The 18,890-nt window shown below is 41.1% G+C and overlaps 1 protein-coding gene across 1 annotated transcript; it reads right to left on the bottom strand.

Annotated features, from left to right (window-relative positions):
• Positions 1 to 1,202: 1,202 nt before the first annotated feature.
• CRYBB3 (crystallin beta B3) lies at positions 1,203 to 15,601 on the bottom strand. The gene is made up of 5 exons (XM_075853734.1): positions 15,523 to 15,601; positions 10,166 to 10,284; positions 5,277 to 5,409; positions 3,814 to 3,956; positions 1,203 to 1,429 (listed from the first exon to the last, which is right to left on the bottom strand). Exons 1-5 carry the CDS (start codon positions 15,595 to 15,597, stop codon positions 1,219 to 1,221), a joined length of 681 nt encoding a protein of 226 aa, XP_075709849.1. The 5' UTR covers positions 15,598 to 15,601; the 3' UTR covers positions 1,203 to 1,218.
• Positions 15,602 to 18,890: the final 3,289 nt, after the last annotated feature.

The raw sequence follows: 18,890 nt of genomic DNA, 5'->3' as shown, positions 1-18,890 counted from the left end.
TGTACAATATAGGCCACTTATAATGTGGTGACAGAGCCTCTTTGATGATAACACTGAATTTTTTTGAAAGATGGTCATAAAAGCAAGTAGGTATATGCTGATATATTGACCTGCACCTATCATGATAGTTTCATTAACTGAGAAAAGATGATAGATAGAGAGAGAGAGAGAGAGAGGAGAGAGAGATAAAGAGAGAGAGAGAGATATGCAACATGAAGGTATGGTGGAGAAGTTAAAGGCTTGAGTAGAAAGGATCTGTCCTGCAAGACTACTCACGTCACATAGTTGGGCTCAGCAGGGACCTGTGTGCAATGCCGTGGCCATATAGTACATGTCTACAATCTTAGGCTGCTACAGGCCCATATTGTACGTCATGGTGCCTTTAACAACAGTTTCGAAATATATAATGCATTGGTCTAAAAATGTATTGATCACGTTGGAAACTGTTTTTTAGATACAAAGTACCGTAATCTGCTGATAATATCTGATATATGAGTATCAGAGTTATAAAAGTGATCCATTTGGTTGGTGGGAAGGCGTAGCCAGATCACATCTATCAGAAGGTAAAGTTGGTATAGATCATTCCAAATTGTGAGCAGGATGCTGGAGACCCACAGATGCAGGTCTTCTACGGCCCATGGGAAGAAACAGGAGTCTGCAGAGTGTGCCCAGTGCACCAACATGCATGTCACCATGTCATAGACAGTCTGTAAACTCCAGGCCACCGCAGGGAAGGAGGGGGAAGGGGTAGAGATGATTGGTTTGCAATAGCCATACGTCAAGATTCAGAATACACAGGGCGTAGAAGATTTGTTGTTGTCGTCAGTTCACCCTTTTAACGAGATTTGCATTTTTTTTTAACTCATTGTCAAGAATTTCCCAAGACAAGAGCTTTACCACTTTCACGTACTAATGATACTAACCGACACACAATAGATGTATTTCCTCAGGACACTACAGCACCCATCTCAAACATTATTTCGTTCAACCAGAGTGTAATAATAGTCTTTCTTGAATGTTACGCCAGCGTCATCTGCATATACAGTATGAAAAAACATACCCAACAAAATAACTTAGTGATGCCATAATCTTTATTTAAGATTACAGACTGACAAAATAAAGAGACGTAATCAAGTTTTAAAATCATTTTACGCGTCTCTTCTTGCCGTGCTTGTCAGCAGAAGAGGGTGACAACTGGTGAGTGTGCTTTGTTCTCCTTCAGCTACTGGTTGGGGTGGGGGCAGGTGCAGCAGCAGCTGCTACTGGGGCTGGAGCAAAGCAGCCACGCTTGTGCCACTGCATGTCACGGATACGGCGAACAGACTGTATCTGGGGTTGGTTGGCCTCCCAGTCATTCCAGTGCCGGTATTCATTCTTCTCAAAGACATATTGACGACCTCTGTAGCCTGGGTATTCATAACCTACCCAACTGCAACAAAGAACAAACTCAAATAAGTCTTATTGTGCCCAGACAGAAATTATCCTTTCGTTTTTTATGTGAAAAATAAAAGACTTGGTGAAAGTTTCTCGTACAGATATAGCAAAGTTTAACTTGACTGTGATAACTTGCTGCAGCGTGATATCACACAACAAAAGTAATTGAAATGTCATGTTACATTTTCTTGCCGCTGCGTATTCAACATTTTAAGAGTAAAGTTAAAAATTGCTACACCTGTACAAACCTAGCCAAGTTTAAAGAGGCTCTGTCACCAGATTATAAGTGCCCTTTCTCCTACATAATCTGATCTGCGCTGTAATGTAGATAACAGCAGTGCTTTTTATTTTGAAAAACGATCATTTTTGAGCACGTTATGAGCTAGTTTAGATTTATGCTAATGAGTTTCTCAATGGACAACTGGGCGTGTTTTTACTTTTTACCAACTGGGTGTTGTACAGAGAAGTGTGTGAGGCTGACCAATCAGTGACCAATCAGTGTCCTACACTTCTCATTGTTACAGTGTGATTGTGCAGTGAAAGAAGCTGGGATGGAACAATGAGAAGTGTATGATGCTGATTGGTCACTGATTGGTCAGCGTCATACACTCCTCGGTACAACACCCAGTTGGTAAAAAGTAAAAACACACCCAGTTGTTCATTGAGAAACTCATTAGCATAAATCTAAACTAGCTCATAACTTGCTCATAAATGATCGTTTTTCAAAATAAAAACCACTGTTGTTATCTACATTACAGCGCCGATCAAATTATGTAGGAGAAAGGGCACTTATAATCTGGTGACAGAGCCTCTTTAACTTGACTCTGATAACTTGCTGCAGCGTGATATCACACAAGAAAAGCCATTGAAGAGGTCAAGTTAAAGTTTCTTGTCACAGTGTATTTAAAGCGTTAAGTCACAATAAAGATGGCTACATCCGTATATGCCAGTGATCATTCTTCTCTATACTTTTTTACCTCATCATGGACATAATGGAAATTGAAGGTGTTGTCCATTCAGTATAATCCCTGTCCATAAGCCCTATTAGTGCCTATACACTTCATAGTTAGGGTCCCCAGCTAGGGACATTGTCTGTTAGGCTGAACTTAAAGGACGAGTGTCGCGAAAAAATGTTTTTTTATATCAATTTGCTTTTAGTGTTTTATTAAAAAAAAAATTATTTATTTGTGTGTTTGTGTTTTACTTTTTTTATTTTTTAACTTTTTCTTGTCTATGGGGGCTGCCATTTTTTTTTCCATCTCTGTATGTGTCGATTAACGACACATACAGACATGGAATACGGCACATACAGCCCCATAGTGAATGCGAACGCTCCCACACAGTCCAAATTGAAGGTCTTCGGCCGAGCGACGTCCGGCGCCATTTTCTTGTGGACCGGAAGCCGTGGCCGGACAGTAAGATTACTACTTCTGGTCGCGGCTTCTGGACTTGTGCACTTGGAGCGGAGGGAGCAGACGGAGCGGACGGACCGGAGGGAGCGGCGGCGGCAGGAGCAGGTAAGTTAGGTCTGTGTATGTACGTGTTTTAGTGTGTGATTACTACTGTATGTAAACCTACTACACTGTGTGTTAGCTCAAAAAATGGCGACACACATTGTAGGAGGTTTGACCGTTCAATCCCCTCCTTTCTCCTGGCACTAGCCAGGATAAAGGAGGGGGGATTCTGTGAGCTTACTAGAGCGAGTGTGTATTCTCAAATTTTGCAGCATAAAGCAATGTGGTTGCTTTACCACATGCCAATGCTGCAATTTTGGGAATTGCTCCATCTAGTGACCAGCACTGGGAAATGTTATAAATTAGAATCTAATTTATAATATTTCCTGACTCGTGAAAAAAATGAGAACAATGTTTAATCACTTATACACCAACTGTTTAACAAAAAAAAAATTTAAAAAAATTCTAGCGACACATTACCTTTAAAGCCGCTGAAAAGATTAGCTCTTGCTCTGGAGGACTTGATACGACCATGTATTACATGGTTTCCCATTGACTTCAATGGGCACCATGTCATAAAACATTTTGATTCATGGGAAATATGGATGTGCAGGGTCCGGAAAAGTATGAATACCTTTAAACTTTGGTGCTAGTAGAGACTTTAGAGAATGCAATGAATAGCAAGAAATAACGACAATGAATGTCCATTCAAAGCAAAAATTAACAATCTGAAGCTTTTTGGACATATGAGACAATAAATACTATTGCAGAAATTATTAAAACCTCTTGAAGAAACTTAAACATCCAAAAAGAAGGGAAGACAATCTAGAGAAACATTTATATGGTCACCAGAATGGGAAATAAACTTCAATATAAGGTACATAATAATAGGAAGAAACATTATTTGTGACTAAAGAGCTCTTACGTTCCATTGAGAACCTTAATACTGGCCACGCGGTCCTGGAAGCCATGAGACCACAGACTGGGTACATCATCATCCACAATCTCCATCTTCCTTCCATTATACCCCGCATTTTCAAATAGGTGGATCTTATGGTCAGCGCTGTCCTACATTAGAACATGCATTAAGAACGTAACTGTTGTCTGTGACACATAATTATACTAGTATATATATATATATACATATATATATATATGTATATATATATTTGCATTACGTGCCCAAATCCATTGTTTTCGCGGTAGTTAAGCCATTGCCAGAGGTGTCTGGCAGCAGCTTATTCCATACCCCCCATTGAAATAAACATGATCTCGTGGCTGTGCCTATTGTACATGCTACTGTAGCTATCGCATGCGTATGACCAGTTTTATTTTTTGTCAGGTCGGAGCCAAGTGAATTTCCAACCACAGCAGAAAAAATATATATATAAAAAAAAAAAACATGCAGCAAATTCTCTGCTACATTAGTCACAGATGATACATATCGGTATGTACACTTTTCAATACTCCAAAATAAAAAAAAGATACATGACACTAAGGAAAGAGAGGCAAAGACAATTCAGAACATTATTAGGCATGACAACGTCTGTTGCGCTGCCTTTATATTAGCCCCAATCTTCCTGAGAATAAGCTACTGAGCGGTGTGCCTGTTCCTGATGCCCCCAAAGTTCTTGCCACAGAGAACCTCTATAGTGCCTCTGAATAATGCTCGGAGCAGCTGTACATTTGTGACACAAATTTGCGCCTTTTTAACCTTTGCCTAATCAAATTAGTCTAAAAGTACATTTACCGCCTGACCACGCCCACTTTTCTAGATCATTTTCTTTTTGGAATAAGAAAAAAATATTTGCACAAATTTGTTGAACTTGAGATGCAACTTTTTAATGCTGCAATTTCCGCCTAAATCAGACGTAAGCAGAAATATAAATGTGGGCCAATGAGTTGGTTTCTGTCTTAGTACCTGCTATAAAGTAAGGCTGGATTCACATGAGCACATTATGTCCGTAAAGGACGGAACGTATTTCGGCCGCAAGTCCCGGACCGAACACACTGCCGGGAGCTGAGCTCCTAGATCATAGTTATGTACGATGCTAGGAGTCCCTGCCTCTCCGTGGAACTACTGTCCCGTACTGAAAACATGATTACAGAACGGGACAGTTGTCCTGCAGCGAGGCAGGGACTCCTAGCGTCGTACATAACTATGATGCTATGAGCCCGGCTCCCTGCAGTGTGTCCGGTCCGGGACTTGCGGCTGAAATACGTTCCGTCCATTACGGATGTAATGTGCTCGTGTGAATCCAGCCTAAATATATGGAGCAGCTGCTCACAGTTCAAAGCAGCAGCTTAGCCAAGATAGCTGTCCATAATCATGTAAAGAAATTAATTAAACATAAAATCAGAAAATAGAAAGAGTACAATGTAACTCACAATGCTCAAGGGACGGATGGACATCAAATAGTCGCTCCTGTGGCTGTTAGTCCAGGTGTCCCATCGTGGATAGTCGCCCTTTTCCAGGACAAACTGTTCCCCACCGAACGTTTGCCGCTCAAAGCTGAGCCATCTACATATTAAGAGCAAAGGGAAGGACTATCCAATTGAACATACTCTTATGTTACAATTTATTCTTATTTCACATTAATAGATATTACTAGTACCAGTATCAATCATATATGCTACTAAAAACCCTGTACGGGCTCCTTCACACACACTTTTTTCTGAGACGCAGACTAAAATTATATCCATCCAGCTATTGTACTGTAGAACATGAACATATATGTTGATGCGCAAATTTTACCCTTCTGATCTATATTTATGCATGCAGAATGCTCAATGCAGCACCGACTTCCTAAATCCTAAGTTGCATGACCAAGAAATTGATGTTTAAAGAGGCTCTGTCACCAGATTTTCAAAGCCCTATCTCCTATTGCAGCAGATCGGCGCTGCAATGTAGATAACAGTAACGGTTTTTTTTTTTCAAAAACGAGCATTTTTGGCCAAGTTATGACCATTTTTATATTTATGCAAATGAGCCTTTCTTATGTACAACTGGGCGTGTTTAAAGTTATGTCCAACTGGGCGTGTATTGTGTGTGTACATCTGGGCGTTTTTACTTGTTTTACTAGCTGGGCGTTGTGAATAGAAGTGTATGATGCTGACGAATCAGCATCATCCACTTCTCTTCGTTACCACCCAGCTTCTGGCAGTGCACAGACACACAGCGTGTCCTCGCGAGATCACGCTGTGACGTCACTCACTTCCTCCCACAGGAACTTCATCGCGTCGGATGAGCGAGGACACGCTGTGTGTCTGTGCACTGCCAGAAGCTGGGTGGTAACGAAGAGAAGTGGATGATGCTGATTCGTCAGCATCATACACTTCTATTCACAACGCCCAGCTAGTAAAACAAGTAAAAACGCCCAGATGTACACACACAATACACGCCCAGTTGGACATAACTTTAAACACGCCCAGTTGTACATAAGAAAGGCTCATTTGCATAAATATAAAAATGGTCATAACTTGGCCAAAAATGCTCGTTTTTGAAAAAAAAAAACACGTTACTGTTATCTACATTGCAGCGCCGATCTGCTGCAATAGGAGATAGGGGTTTGAAAATCTGGTGACAGCGCCTCTTTAAGGCCTCATGCACACGACCGTGGCCATGTGCACAGGCGTGATTTTCGGGTCAGACGGCCTTGGAGTGCCACCCGAGAGGCCACCTGCAAATCGTGGGCCGTGCACATGGCCGCGTGCATTAATTTCTATTTACCGCAAAACACTGCCGTAATAAGACATGTCCGTTCTTTTTGGCTCCTGGGCCATGCACGGACAGTGGAAACCGCCGTTGTGTGCATGGGCCCGTTTAAATGAATGGGGCCGCAATTGACCCGCAGATTTGCGGGTGAATTGCGGCCGCAAAAATACGTTCGTGTGCATGGGCCCTAATTCCCCTGGCCCCGCAGTTGCAAGTGCCACTCACTGCTCTGAGTGACGGCTCTAGTGGCCAATCAGAAAACAGTTTCAGCCGTCACTCAGAACAGAGAGTCGGGGGCCGGGATTGTGCAGTTCAGGAGAGCCAAGGAGAACTTCCAGCTCAAGTGCCTGCCTTAGTGGCACTTGCGACCGCGGCATCAGGTGAATGATACATTGATTTCTTGGTCAGCCAACTTGCATGACTGAGACAAAAGGTATAGTTACACTGTTCTCCCCTTGCCCTATATAAGCTAAAATAAATGTACTTATTCTGCGATGGCCATTGCTGGCTTGCCACTAAAGTTGAGTCCACATCATATTTTTGACATGCAGCTTTTTTCAAGCAAGAAGTACAATGCAAAAATGTGTACTGTCAGAAAACTTGTAACAGGATGTTGCTATTGACTTCTAATGCAAAAAAAGAAACTATGCTCTTCTGTCCTGTCAAAAACATTTTAAAAAAAATTCTTGACAATGCTGATCAATTGCAACAGGATTCAGTCGTATAGGCGTCTGTTGCATCAATTTTTGCTGTATGATTTTTGAATATACCTCAATTTTATGGCAAAAACAAGTTGTGGATGAAGCCTAAAATGTACAATGTGAGCAGCTGAATGTGGGTAACACACACACACATACACACACACACACACACACACACACACAGTATATGTTATAGAGAGTATATAGCATAGAGCTGGATAGCTGTGGTGTCTATACCCAAAATGCTCACTGTTTATGACTGTGCATCAAGGGCTTAATACCACAAAGAGTTTAGGGTACAATAAGTGGCATCAGCTGCTGCTACTGCACCTGTTGGCAAGGTCCGTAATCTGTGTACATCCTTACCGGTGCCTACAACAGGTGTATCATGAAGACACCAACCCGATGCCAAAACCCAAAATATTTATCTAGAAAGAAATCATTTAAATAAATCCAAGTACTACTGGCTTCATTCTGCAGTGCTCATCATACAGTATCTGTGTTTTCTTGCTACTTGTATTATTAGGGTATATTCACACAGTGCGGTAAAATCGCGCTTTGGTCCATGATTTTCGCAAAATCATGCCAAAAAAGGGTTTGGACTGCACTGTGTGAATATACAGTAGCCTAAGGCTGGGTTCACACGACCTATTTTCAGGCGTAAACGAGGCGTATTATGCCTCGATTTACGCCTGAAAATAGGGCTACAATACGTCGGCAAACATCTGCCCATTCATTTGAATGGGTTTGCCGACGTATTGTGCAGACGACCTGTAATTTACGCGTCGTCGTTTGACAGCTGTCAAACGACGACGCGTAAATTGACTGCCTCGGCAAAGAAGTGCAGGGCACTTCTTTGCAACGTAATTTGAGCTGTTCTTCATTGAACTCAATGAAGAGCAGCTCAAGATATACGAGCGTCACAGACGCCTCGTATATTACGAGGAGGAGCATTTACGGCTGAAACGACGCAGCTGTTTTCTTCTGAAAACAGTCTGTCATTTCAGCCGTAAATGACAGCTAGCGTGTGAACATACCCTAACAGTACTTTTATACTGTATGATGCAATTTTTATAATTGTGGCGAAAATGACACAGCTTTGGCCCAAATTTCATATTCGCAGCAAAACTGCACCATTTTTGCCACGATTACAAAAATAACTCCAAAAAAAAAACATACCCTACATATGGGGTCAGGAGAGACATGTGAAGGAGGATGGAGGTGGGGGGAAGCACTCACTAGGGTGCAGCCGACTCTGTACAAATACCTGAATGGTTGGAAGGCTTTCTTTCTTGCACAGAGGTGCTTTCATGCTGCTTGTGCAGCATCTTCATGTGAGTCACCTCAAGCAGATGTGGTGCGGGGGCCTAGGGGCCCCTCCGGGTTTTAGACTTATTTGCAACTGCGACCTCTGCAACCCCTATAGCTACATCACTGCATGGGAAACCCCTTCACTTATTGACTATAGATCAGAAAATCATTTGCCAATAATTTAAAAGTATGGCCTGAGAGCGAGCAGGTTTTATACTTAAAGAGGCTCTGTCACCAGATTTTGCAACCCCTATCTGCTATTGCAGCAGATTGGCGCTGCAATGTAGATAAGAGTAACGTTTTTATTTTTAAAAAAACGAGCATTTTTGGCCAAGTTATGGCCATTTTTGTATTTATGCAAATGGGGCTTGCTAAAGTCCAACTGGGCGTGTTTAAAGTAAAAGTCCAACTGGGCATGTATTATGTGTGTTACATCGGGGCGTGTTTACTTCTTTTACTAGCTGGGCGTTCTGACGAGAAGTATCATCCACTTCTCTTCACAACACCCAGCTTCTGGCAGTGCAGACACACAGCGTGTTCTCGAGAGATCACGCTGTGTCGTCACTCACTTCCTGCCCCAGGTCCTGCATCGTGTCGGACGAGCGAGGACACATCGGCACCAGAGGCTACAGTTGATTCTGCAGCAGCATCGGCGTTTGCAGGTAAGTCGATGTAGCTACTTACCTGCAAACGCTGATGCTGCTGCAGAATCAACTGTAGCCTCTGGTGCCGATGTGGCCGACACGATGCAGGACCTGGGGCAGGAAGTGAGTGACGTCACAGCGTGATCTCTCGAGAACACGCTGTGTGTCTGCACTGCCAGAAGCTGGGTGTTAACGAACAGAAGTGGATGATGCTGATTCGTCAGCATCATACACTCCCATTCCTAACGCCCAGCTAGTAAAAGAAGTAAAAACGCCCCGATGTACACACATAATACACGCCCAGTTGTACTTTAACTGTAAACACGCCCAGTTGTACTTTTGCAAGCCTCATTTGCATAAATACAAAAATGCTCGTTTTTTAAAAATAAAAACGTTACTGTAATCAACATTGCAGCGCCGATCTGCTGCAATAGCAGATAGGGGTTGCAAAATCTGGTGACAGAGCCTCTTTAAGTAAATAAGTAATAACTATTTTTCAACAAAACTTTATATGACTCTGCTCAGCTTCTCCTGATCGATAACATGCTGTCTGTAGATAGGACTACATGTTCAATGGATAGCTAAATTTCGGTACCAGAAATACAATATATTAGTCAATTGTTTTAGTCGAAGCCTTTTCGATTTTTACAAGTTCATTTAGTTTAAAAAAGCAAAAATAATAATTACTCCCTAGGGGTTGTGTAAAGTTGCAAATGTTTGGCGGAATTCAGTCGATCCCGCCATGAACATGTAGTTTCGGCCCACCACGGCAAAAATGTTCAAATCTGGCTGATCACATTATCGGCAGACAGAACTCTGCTGCTGGCCATCGCGAATAACTGTTTGCGGTAATTTTTCATGTGTAAAGGCAGCTTTTAATGAATGCAGCAATAATGCTCTACTCACGGTCCAGACTCCACCTGGATGGATCCAACTTTCTCAAGTCCTTTCTCTCCCAAGTTCTGGCATTCTCCAGTGAGCTCAACCTTCTTCCCCTGGAAATTCTCCAATTCATAGAGCGTGATCTTAGAATTAAGACATAAATGACAAAGCTGTTGCCTTTATATTGTTTGAAGCTCTGATGCTCTTCCTTAGGGCTCATGCACATAATAACATGCACTTCACTTTGTTTTATAAGCAGAGTTTTACAGACAAAGTTTAGTTGTACGACCAATCTTTCAATGTTGTTTTTGGCCATTGAAGTCTGAACAAGAAAAATAATTAAAATTAAATTTTTATAACAGAAACTTTTATTCCTGACCTAGATACTAATCACGTGGATCTTTTTGGAACTGATAGTTGTAAATCCTTCATTGTGACCATGTGGATAATAGCTAAAAAGATCTAGATAATTGGTATAATTCATTAGAATCAATAGGATCAACATAACCGTCCCAGATCCAGCGGGACAGTCCCGGATTCCGGGCAGTTTCACACTGTCCCGGGCGGCCGATGGCATGTTCGGTTTAAACTGTATCTGCGTCTTCAGGATGTAGATACAGTTGAAACCAATGGTGGAGCAGGGAGCCGTCAGCTCCCTGCTCCACCATTCACAACATAAAGCCAGAAGTAAGCGGTGACGTCATCATGCCTGCCTGCGCCACACACAGCACAAACCAGAGGAGACCTGCAGAGGGATCTCCAATCACTGTGGGAATGGGCTTAGGTGACATTTATTTTATTATTTTCATTAAGCACTATGGGGCATTATACTGGGTATAGGGGCATTATATTGTTTGGGGGCAGCTGTGGGAGCATCATACTGTATGCTGGGTCAACTATGGGAGCATTATACTGTGTGGGGTGCAATATGGGGGCATTTTACTGTATGCTGGGCACTATGGGGGTATTGTGTGTGATGGGCACTATGGGGCAATTATACTGTGTGGGGGCACTACGGGGCATTATACAGTGTGGGGGCCACAATTGGGGCATTGTACTGTCTGATGGGCACCATGGGGCATTCTACTGTGGGAAAGCACTATTGGTCATTATACAGTGTGTGGGAGGTACTAGGGGTATTATGCTGTGCATGAGGCACTATGGTGCATTATACTGTGGGTGGGGCAGCTATGGGAGCATTATAATGTGTGATTGGCATTATGGGGCACTATACTGTGTGGGAGGCACTATGGGGGCATTATACTGCATGTGGGAGGCACTATGGGGGCATTTTACTGTGTGATGGGCACTATGGGGCATTATGATGTGTGTGAGAGGTATTATTAAATCATTATACTGTGTAGGGGCAGCTATGGGGGCATTATACTGTGTGAAGGCACAATGGGGCAATATACTGTTTGGGGGGGCTCTATGGATCGAGGCATATTGTGGGAAGGCACTATAGGAGGATGATATTGTGTGGGCTGAACTAGGTTTCTTGGGTGGGTATTGGGTGGAGTTAGAAGCATGACTTAACTGAAAAAAAACTTGCTGCGCTTCGCATGCCGCATCGGTTGTCCTTCTCTACAAAACTTGCAAGTTGGGAGGTATATACATAAGAAAGACTTGCAGTCAGTGACATAACTAGAGGTAGCAGTCCTCACAGGGCCCTCAGGCCTCGCTGCTACATAAGTACTGAGATAAAGTAGTGATCAGGGGGGTAGACAAGTTTCCAGGACTTTCTGACAACAGGGAACACTACACTGAATTGAATACATTGAAATGAATTGACAGCAAATCGAGAGAAGATAACTTTTAATGTCCCCTCAACAATGGTCTTAATATTCGGAATATTCTAGCAACAGATGACATGACACATGTAAAAAGAACATTCTAACGGCCCTATTAAATGGGCAAATATTATTTCATGAACGAGCGACAAGCTATTATTTAGGGAGTCGTTTGCGTTCGAAAGACAGTCTATTATACTTAACAATAGTAGCTAAAGATTTTCGCTGGTTAATCGTTACTGCGATCTTCGCAAAATACAAATACATTTTTAAACAGCCCCTGAATTCCAGCCATTCTTGGAGCTCATTTTCAAAGCGTATTTATTCATGTTCACAAGGTAGAAGTGTGAAACAGAAAAATACAAGTCTGATTTCAAGAGAAATCAGCCTCTGAAAATCAGGCGTTTTTAACTGGGTTTTTTTTCAAAGTATTTTTGACATTGTCCATTGGAAATGTTAAAAATGTGCTGCAATAATGACTTGTGAAATTACATGTCCCTTCATTTTTACGAGACAAATTTTTACTGGCCGCTTTTTGAAACACAGTCATAAAATTACGCCATGTATTAACTACACAACTTTTTGCCATTAAAATAAATGGAAAGCGGTTTACAGGCATTTTCGCTGTGCATTTCGGAGCGTGATGTGACCGTTTTACGGTCCTAAATGCCCCGGAAAATAAGCCGTGTGAACATGCCCTCGATAGGAAATGGGAAAATCAGCTTGTAAAATGCTTAAAGAACTGACGTCATTAATTTTTGTATGAAGCGAATATTTACGAGGTGGTTTTTAATTCAGCAGTGTAAAATTATGCCTCGTATGAACTTCACAGTGTATTTCCTATTGAAATCAATAGGAAGCTGGTTACAGACATATTTCAAGTGTATTTCGTAGTGTACTACGAGTGTTATACTAGTGTTTATATATGAAAATATGCCGTGTGAAAATGGCCTACGGGTCCTTTTACACAGGCAGATAAATTGCACGTAATAAGTGTCGATTTACGATATGGCAATTTGATCGGCACTCATTATTTGCATTTACATATTGCAACAATTGTTAGCTTAGATTGTTTATTTCCCCATCTCCTACAGTTCAATCATAAAATACAGGCAGATTTCTATTTACATGTTTGGATTTACTGCGCACCAATGAGGATTTTAGATTAGCATAAAAGATGCTATCAGCAACAAACAAAGTGAATTATTGTTAGTCATTGGATTATTGGAGGTGGGCAATAATTGTTAACGATTGTTTGTACAAACTTTTATCGCCTCGTGTAAAAGGCCCTTAAGACATTTAAAAAAACATTATGACAGGACATATTGCAATGAAACAGAAATTAATTTAGGACAATACATGATACTACTACAGACACATTAAAACATCTATTTAAAAAAAAAAAAAATTGTTTAGACATAACAATGGTGTTACTACTACTATACCACTAAGCAAAATACCCTACCCAAAAATGAAAACGAGTGGTGATACATCACAGTAGCATCCCCCGCTGATCAAAGATGGCACTGCAGCATTGTTACCTCCTTCACTAAAAACACTTGAAATATGAATCAGGAGGATCAGCGCCATGGTGTGATCCAAGAGACTCTGTATGGACTTTTACACCTCTGTACACCAATACGTTTCCCAAGCATTAGAGCACAGACAGGGAGTTTGTCCAGTGAGATAAAATGAAAGGCCTATCCTCAATAGCTGATCGGTGGGGGTCTGACTCTCGTCACCCCTGCCGGTCAGCTGTTTGAAGGGGCCACGGCGCTACTCCGATTTATAACAGTGTTGTACTAATAGAAATAAACCACTTTAATCCTATTTATGTGAGGCTCACAATCTAATCTCCCTGTCTCATGCAGAAACAAACACATACAGGAGAGTGCCAATTTTATCAAAGTCAATTAACCTACTACTACTTTTTTTTTAAAGGAAACCAAATTACCTGGAGAAAACTCACATAAGCATAAGGTACAAACTCCATGCAGATGCCCTGGACAGATTTTAATTTATAATGACATCATGCTAATTGCAATGATGTCATCTCTTTAGATGGATTTATCTCTCTATATGAATAAGAACACCACTTTTATAGTGTATTAATATCTTATACAGCATGCTAATATGATCTGTGGTAGCAAGTGACATTATTAGTTATTAGGCACTATAGCTTTTACACAGTGTCACAAGATTCAAGTTATACCTTTTAATGGAAATTTAGTAAATGTAATAATTAATATGTTGAAAGTGTGAATTTGACATGCATGGCAGCATGGTCTTTAGGCCGGGTTCACACGAGCGTGTGCGTTTTGCACGCGCAAAACACGCAGCGTTTTGCACGCGCAAAAGGCACTTGACAACTCTGTGTGACAGCCCCGTATGATGCGCGGCTGCGTGATTTTCGCGCAGCCGCCATCATTATGACACTCCGTTTGGATGTTTGTAAAAAGAAAAGTACGTGGTGCTTTTCTGTTTTCATTCATCCTTTTCACAGCTGTTGCGCGAATCACGCTGGTCGCACGGAAGTGCTTCCATGTAGCATGTGTCGTTTTCACGCACCCACTGACTTCGATGGGTGCGTGATGTGCGAAAAACGGCCAAAGAACGGACATGTCGTGATTTTTTTTCAGCGGACTCACGCTGATTAAAAATCACGCACATGTCTGCACGGCCCCATAGGCTAATATAGGTCCGTGCGACGCGCGTGAAAATCACGCGTGTTGCACGGACGTATATCCCGTTCGTCTGAATAAGCCCTTATAGACATAAGTGCACAAATCTTTGAAAGATTACATGATCATTGAGCGGGATTAAAACACATCTCCACAATATATGCAAGACCCTATATGCAAGGAGTAGGAATATAATAGCGCTTTCTTCCTACACTTCAAAATTACTAGTTGAATCTGATCTACCTGAGAAAATGTCCTACCAGTGAGAGATTTTCTAGAGAGAAATAAGGTAGATGCTCTTGTTGGGGAACACGAGACTGTTCTTGCCTTTGGACGTTGAACACAAAGCACATTTATGACTTTCTATTAAAAAAAACATTGAACTTTCAACATGTCCATAATATCATCATATAATGCTGCCTACCAACAATTGTATTGATCCTACCCAACATGATGTAATTTCTGAACTCATTATCCCAGTGGTAAGCAATGATTGATTTGCGAATGTTGGCTAATTTTTCAGACTATTTTCCAAGAATGATAATTATATTATGAGTACAAATATTAACGCGGCTTGTACAGGCTAAACAAGTTGAACGTTCCACTTATGAATACTTGGGGTAGTGCAGAAGCTGACATGAAGAAAATATTTTTGGAATGTATTTATTAACGTAGTTCATATATGTATATGACTGTAGTATAATATATGTATTAAACAGATATAAACACACCATACAATTAGAATACAACATTTGGTAGGATAACTTAAAGGCAAAATTAAAATGCAGGATTTGTGTTTGTGAACTTCCCTATCCTATGATCCTCTAATTATGTTCCCAAAATACAGTCCTTACCCCGGCTAGGGCACTACCTGATAATATATTAATAAAACACTTATATAGCACAATACCTTGTAGTTGCCCCCAATACCACCATGGCTCTTGCCAGCTGCCATCTGTTCTGGAGTACTCTGTGGTTCACTCATGTTTACCTGGAGCAAAAATAACAGTAATGCATAACATATCAGTGAGTATTTATGAATTTAGAATATAATAGATAACTTAGGACATTCATGACTTCTTTATAGGCTTCTATGCGGATTCTACAACTGTGAACCGTTTCCATGTGAGGTGGATCAAACTAGTTGATAATTGATTGCAATTAGCCATATTCTGACATCTATAATTGTATTCCATCTAAATGTAGAATGGTGTTAAAATTATATTCCATTACAATGGAAAAAAAGTATGAATAATTTGTTTGCATGGACCATATTCACAGGGGCGTACATTAAGGAAAGTGGGCTTCACAGCAAATATTAAAATAGGGCCCCCTTCCGGTGCTGGTTTACACCGCCAAGTGGACTTGATGCTTTGTTGCCCACCATATCTTTACCATGATCTATGGGTTCGTTCCCCACACCCTTGTTTTCTAAAATTGTCCCTGCACAGCTTTTTACTATTCATCAAAATGAGTGTGGGCCTGGGCTGGCATATGCAATAAAACCTGCAGCAGTAGATTTAGGTATTACCGGTGTCGTGTTTCAGCAGTCTATGTTCTAACACATGAATTAGAAATATATAATCTCACATTTTGATCTCTATCATATAACCATATGGTTAGCCAGGTTAAATAAGCTGAACAACTGTTATGTTTTCTGCGCAGTTTTAGGTAATCCTGTGTAATTGGATTAATGTGACTTTATATCTTGCCTACATATCAACGTCTTGCCTAGAATATATTTTGTTAACACTACTTTTAACTGGTTGGTACAGTTAATAGATATTCAGAGAATCTGTAGGCGTAAATATGAAGACCATCTGTGAATATGATACTTATGACCTTTAGTTCAAATTAGACTGTAGGTTGATAGACATTTAACTATCGAGCCTGCCAGCTTTTATAGTTATCCGGACGAATTAGGTTTTTAAAACGAAAAATGGGTCGTATTAGCTTACTGTTGTATAGCATGCTATGCGAAGATATAGTCAGAACATAGAGCCCAAAACATTTCGTAAAATTAAGCCAGATCAATATCTCTCAGCTTTGTTAATATAGCTACATTGCTCTTGGTCACCACTAGAGGGCCACTCTCAAAGCTATCTGCAGTATATGACATCTAAAAGATTCATTCTACCGGGGTTACAAAAGTCACAAATTGCAGTCACAATGTGGTTCTACTATACACACACAAAAAGTGCCATAATGCCTGGAGGAGCATAAATCCAAAACCACTGACGTATTGTAACGTAATGATCGACTGGTTCCTGCAATAAGAGACAAAGCCAATAGACAAGACTAGTGGTGGTGGTGCAGACCCTTTTTTCTTATCCAGGGCAACCCCTAAAAGTGATTGCTACAACTGTTGGTACAACACGCTCAATTCCAGTAGCTCTTTCCAGCTTTATTGTCGTGTCTTCTGGCCACAGACTCTCTACCTCTATGACAACCCATGCCAGCGTCCGTCCGCTGCAATACATTTTAACTAGTTTATATATGTACAAAGCCCATTAATCACATTTGTTCAGAAGTCACACACTGCCTTACTACAAAGCATGGACCACATGAAGAAGAAAATACATTGCTCCTTTCTTTAGATTCTCCATTAGAGACACTCTTCAGATCTAAACTTTACCAAATCTCTAAAATATAATACAAGCATTCTACACATAGGACCATTCCTGACCAGTAGACATATCTGTATAGATGAGTGCCCTAAGCTGTCTACATTCCAACATACATGGTCCAATAGGCCATGAATTCACGATCCCATGTACTTAAACGTCATAACCAATTCTTTGAAGCTCATCCTATCAATCATTGTAGAGTGTCAATAGAAATTCAAAGCAATTGGCTTGAAGGGAGTGGATCAGTCATAGAGGATGATAGAACCTGGTTCATAAGCCACAGCATAAAGCAAACCCAGAACAAAAAGTTATGCATATCCCAAGGCCAAGAAAATGAAGAACTCCAGAGATCTGCACAGCACATTGTGAAAGTGAGTGGAGCCACCGTACCTCTTCTGCTGACTGTATTCTGAAATGACCGTACCCGTCTGGAAAAACGGGCCATATATATATGATAGCAATGAATAGAGCTTTAGATTACAAGGGTGCTGAGGCAGCAACTGTGTCTATCCCATTGTCTCCATCACATTTCACATGAATAGTCTGTGCTGGGCATCCACTGTGCACACCAGACACTGTTCTACCTTACAGCTCACAGCTCATTTTCCGAAGATTAGTGATTGACTTTGGGTCAGCATGTTTAGATTGCCTCACTCTCTCTCTTCATGCCAAATATTTAGGCTCAAATGCAGCTATCAGCATTTTGTAAAGTATCATTTTGAATCCCATTGTACAAAAAATAGACAAGAGGAAGAAAAGTGAGGACAAACATAATAACATCCCGTCCTTGCAGAGGTGACAGTTTATATTTTCATAGATATTTTTTTTGCAGAAATTGTAAGCATTATATTCTATAGATAGACCGCAGGAGTGCAACAACATCTTCAATTAAAAGGTTTAAAGGGGGTTGGCCAGTCCCTAAAAATTGATGGTTTATCCTCAGGATAGACCATCAATAGCTGATGGGTTGGGGTCCGACTCCTGGGACCCCCGCCGATCAGCTGTTTTGAAGGGTGTGCAACACTCGTACGAGTGCGGCTTCCCCTTCATTTCTACTTACTGTGAATCGTCGACTCACATTACTGCAACCTTCTCTCATTCACTTTAATTGGAGAAGTAGGCTACAATACCTGTGAATCGCCGCTACATCTGTGTCGACGATTCACAGTGAGCAAGTAGAAACGAAGGGGAAGCAGCGCTCGTACGAGTGCTGCATCCTCTTCAAAACAGCTGATCGTCAGGGGTCCCAGGAATCGGACCCAGACCCATCAGCAATTGATGGCCTATTCTGAGGATAGGCCATCAATTTTTAGGGACTGACATCCTTTTTAAATAAAATATTTTTCTGATTTTACCATCATCTTATGTTTTAGACATGTCAGGTTACATTAATAGGTGTCCAGGATACAGTGTGGGATCCCCAGAAAATTCCTGAGCAATGTAATCCATCACATGTATGTCTATATCTCCAGTAATATAAGGTGGAATTAAACATTTAAAGTTAGTTATTCTACATTCCCAGATCCCACGAACATCGACTGTCTGATATTGCAGCTCAGTCCAATTCACTTAAATGGTGCTGATCCTTTAAAGAACAAAAGGAGAACAAACCAGATAACTCTGCTATGTTGTAGAGGGGACTACATTCATA

The sequence above is a fragment of the Rhinoderma darwinii genome, chromosome 1, assembly GCF_050947455.1.
Source record: "Rhinoderma darwinii isolate aRhiDar2 chromosome 1, aRhiDar2.hap1, whole genome shotgun sequence".
Taxonomy (NCBI): domain Eukaryota; kingdom Metazoa; phylum Chordata; class Amphibia; order Anura; family Rhinodermatidae; genus Rhinoderma; species Rhinoderma darwinii.
This window is presented reverse-complemented; position numbering and strand designations above follow the sequence as displayed.

Bases quoted from the DNA above. Each gene is read 5' to 3' on its own strand.
- CRYBB3 (XM_075853734.1), bottom strand. From the start codon at position 15,597: ATGAGTGAACCACAGAGTACTCCAGAACAGATGGCAGCTGGCAAGAGC. The intron at 10,285-15,522 runs GTATTGTGCTAT...CTTAATTCTAAG, and splicing joins GTATTGGGGGCAACTACAAG to ATCACGCTCTATGAATTGGA. The intron at 5,410-10,165 runs GTGAGTAGAGCA...CTTAATATGTAG, and splicing joins ATCCAGGTGGAGTCTGGACC to ATGGCTCAGCTTTGAGCGGC.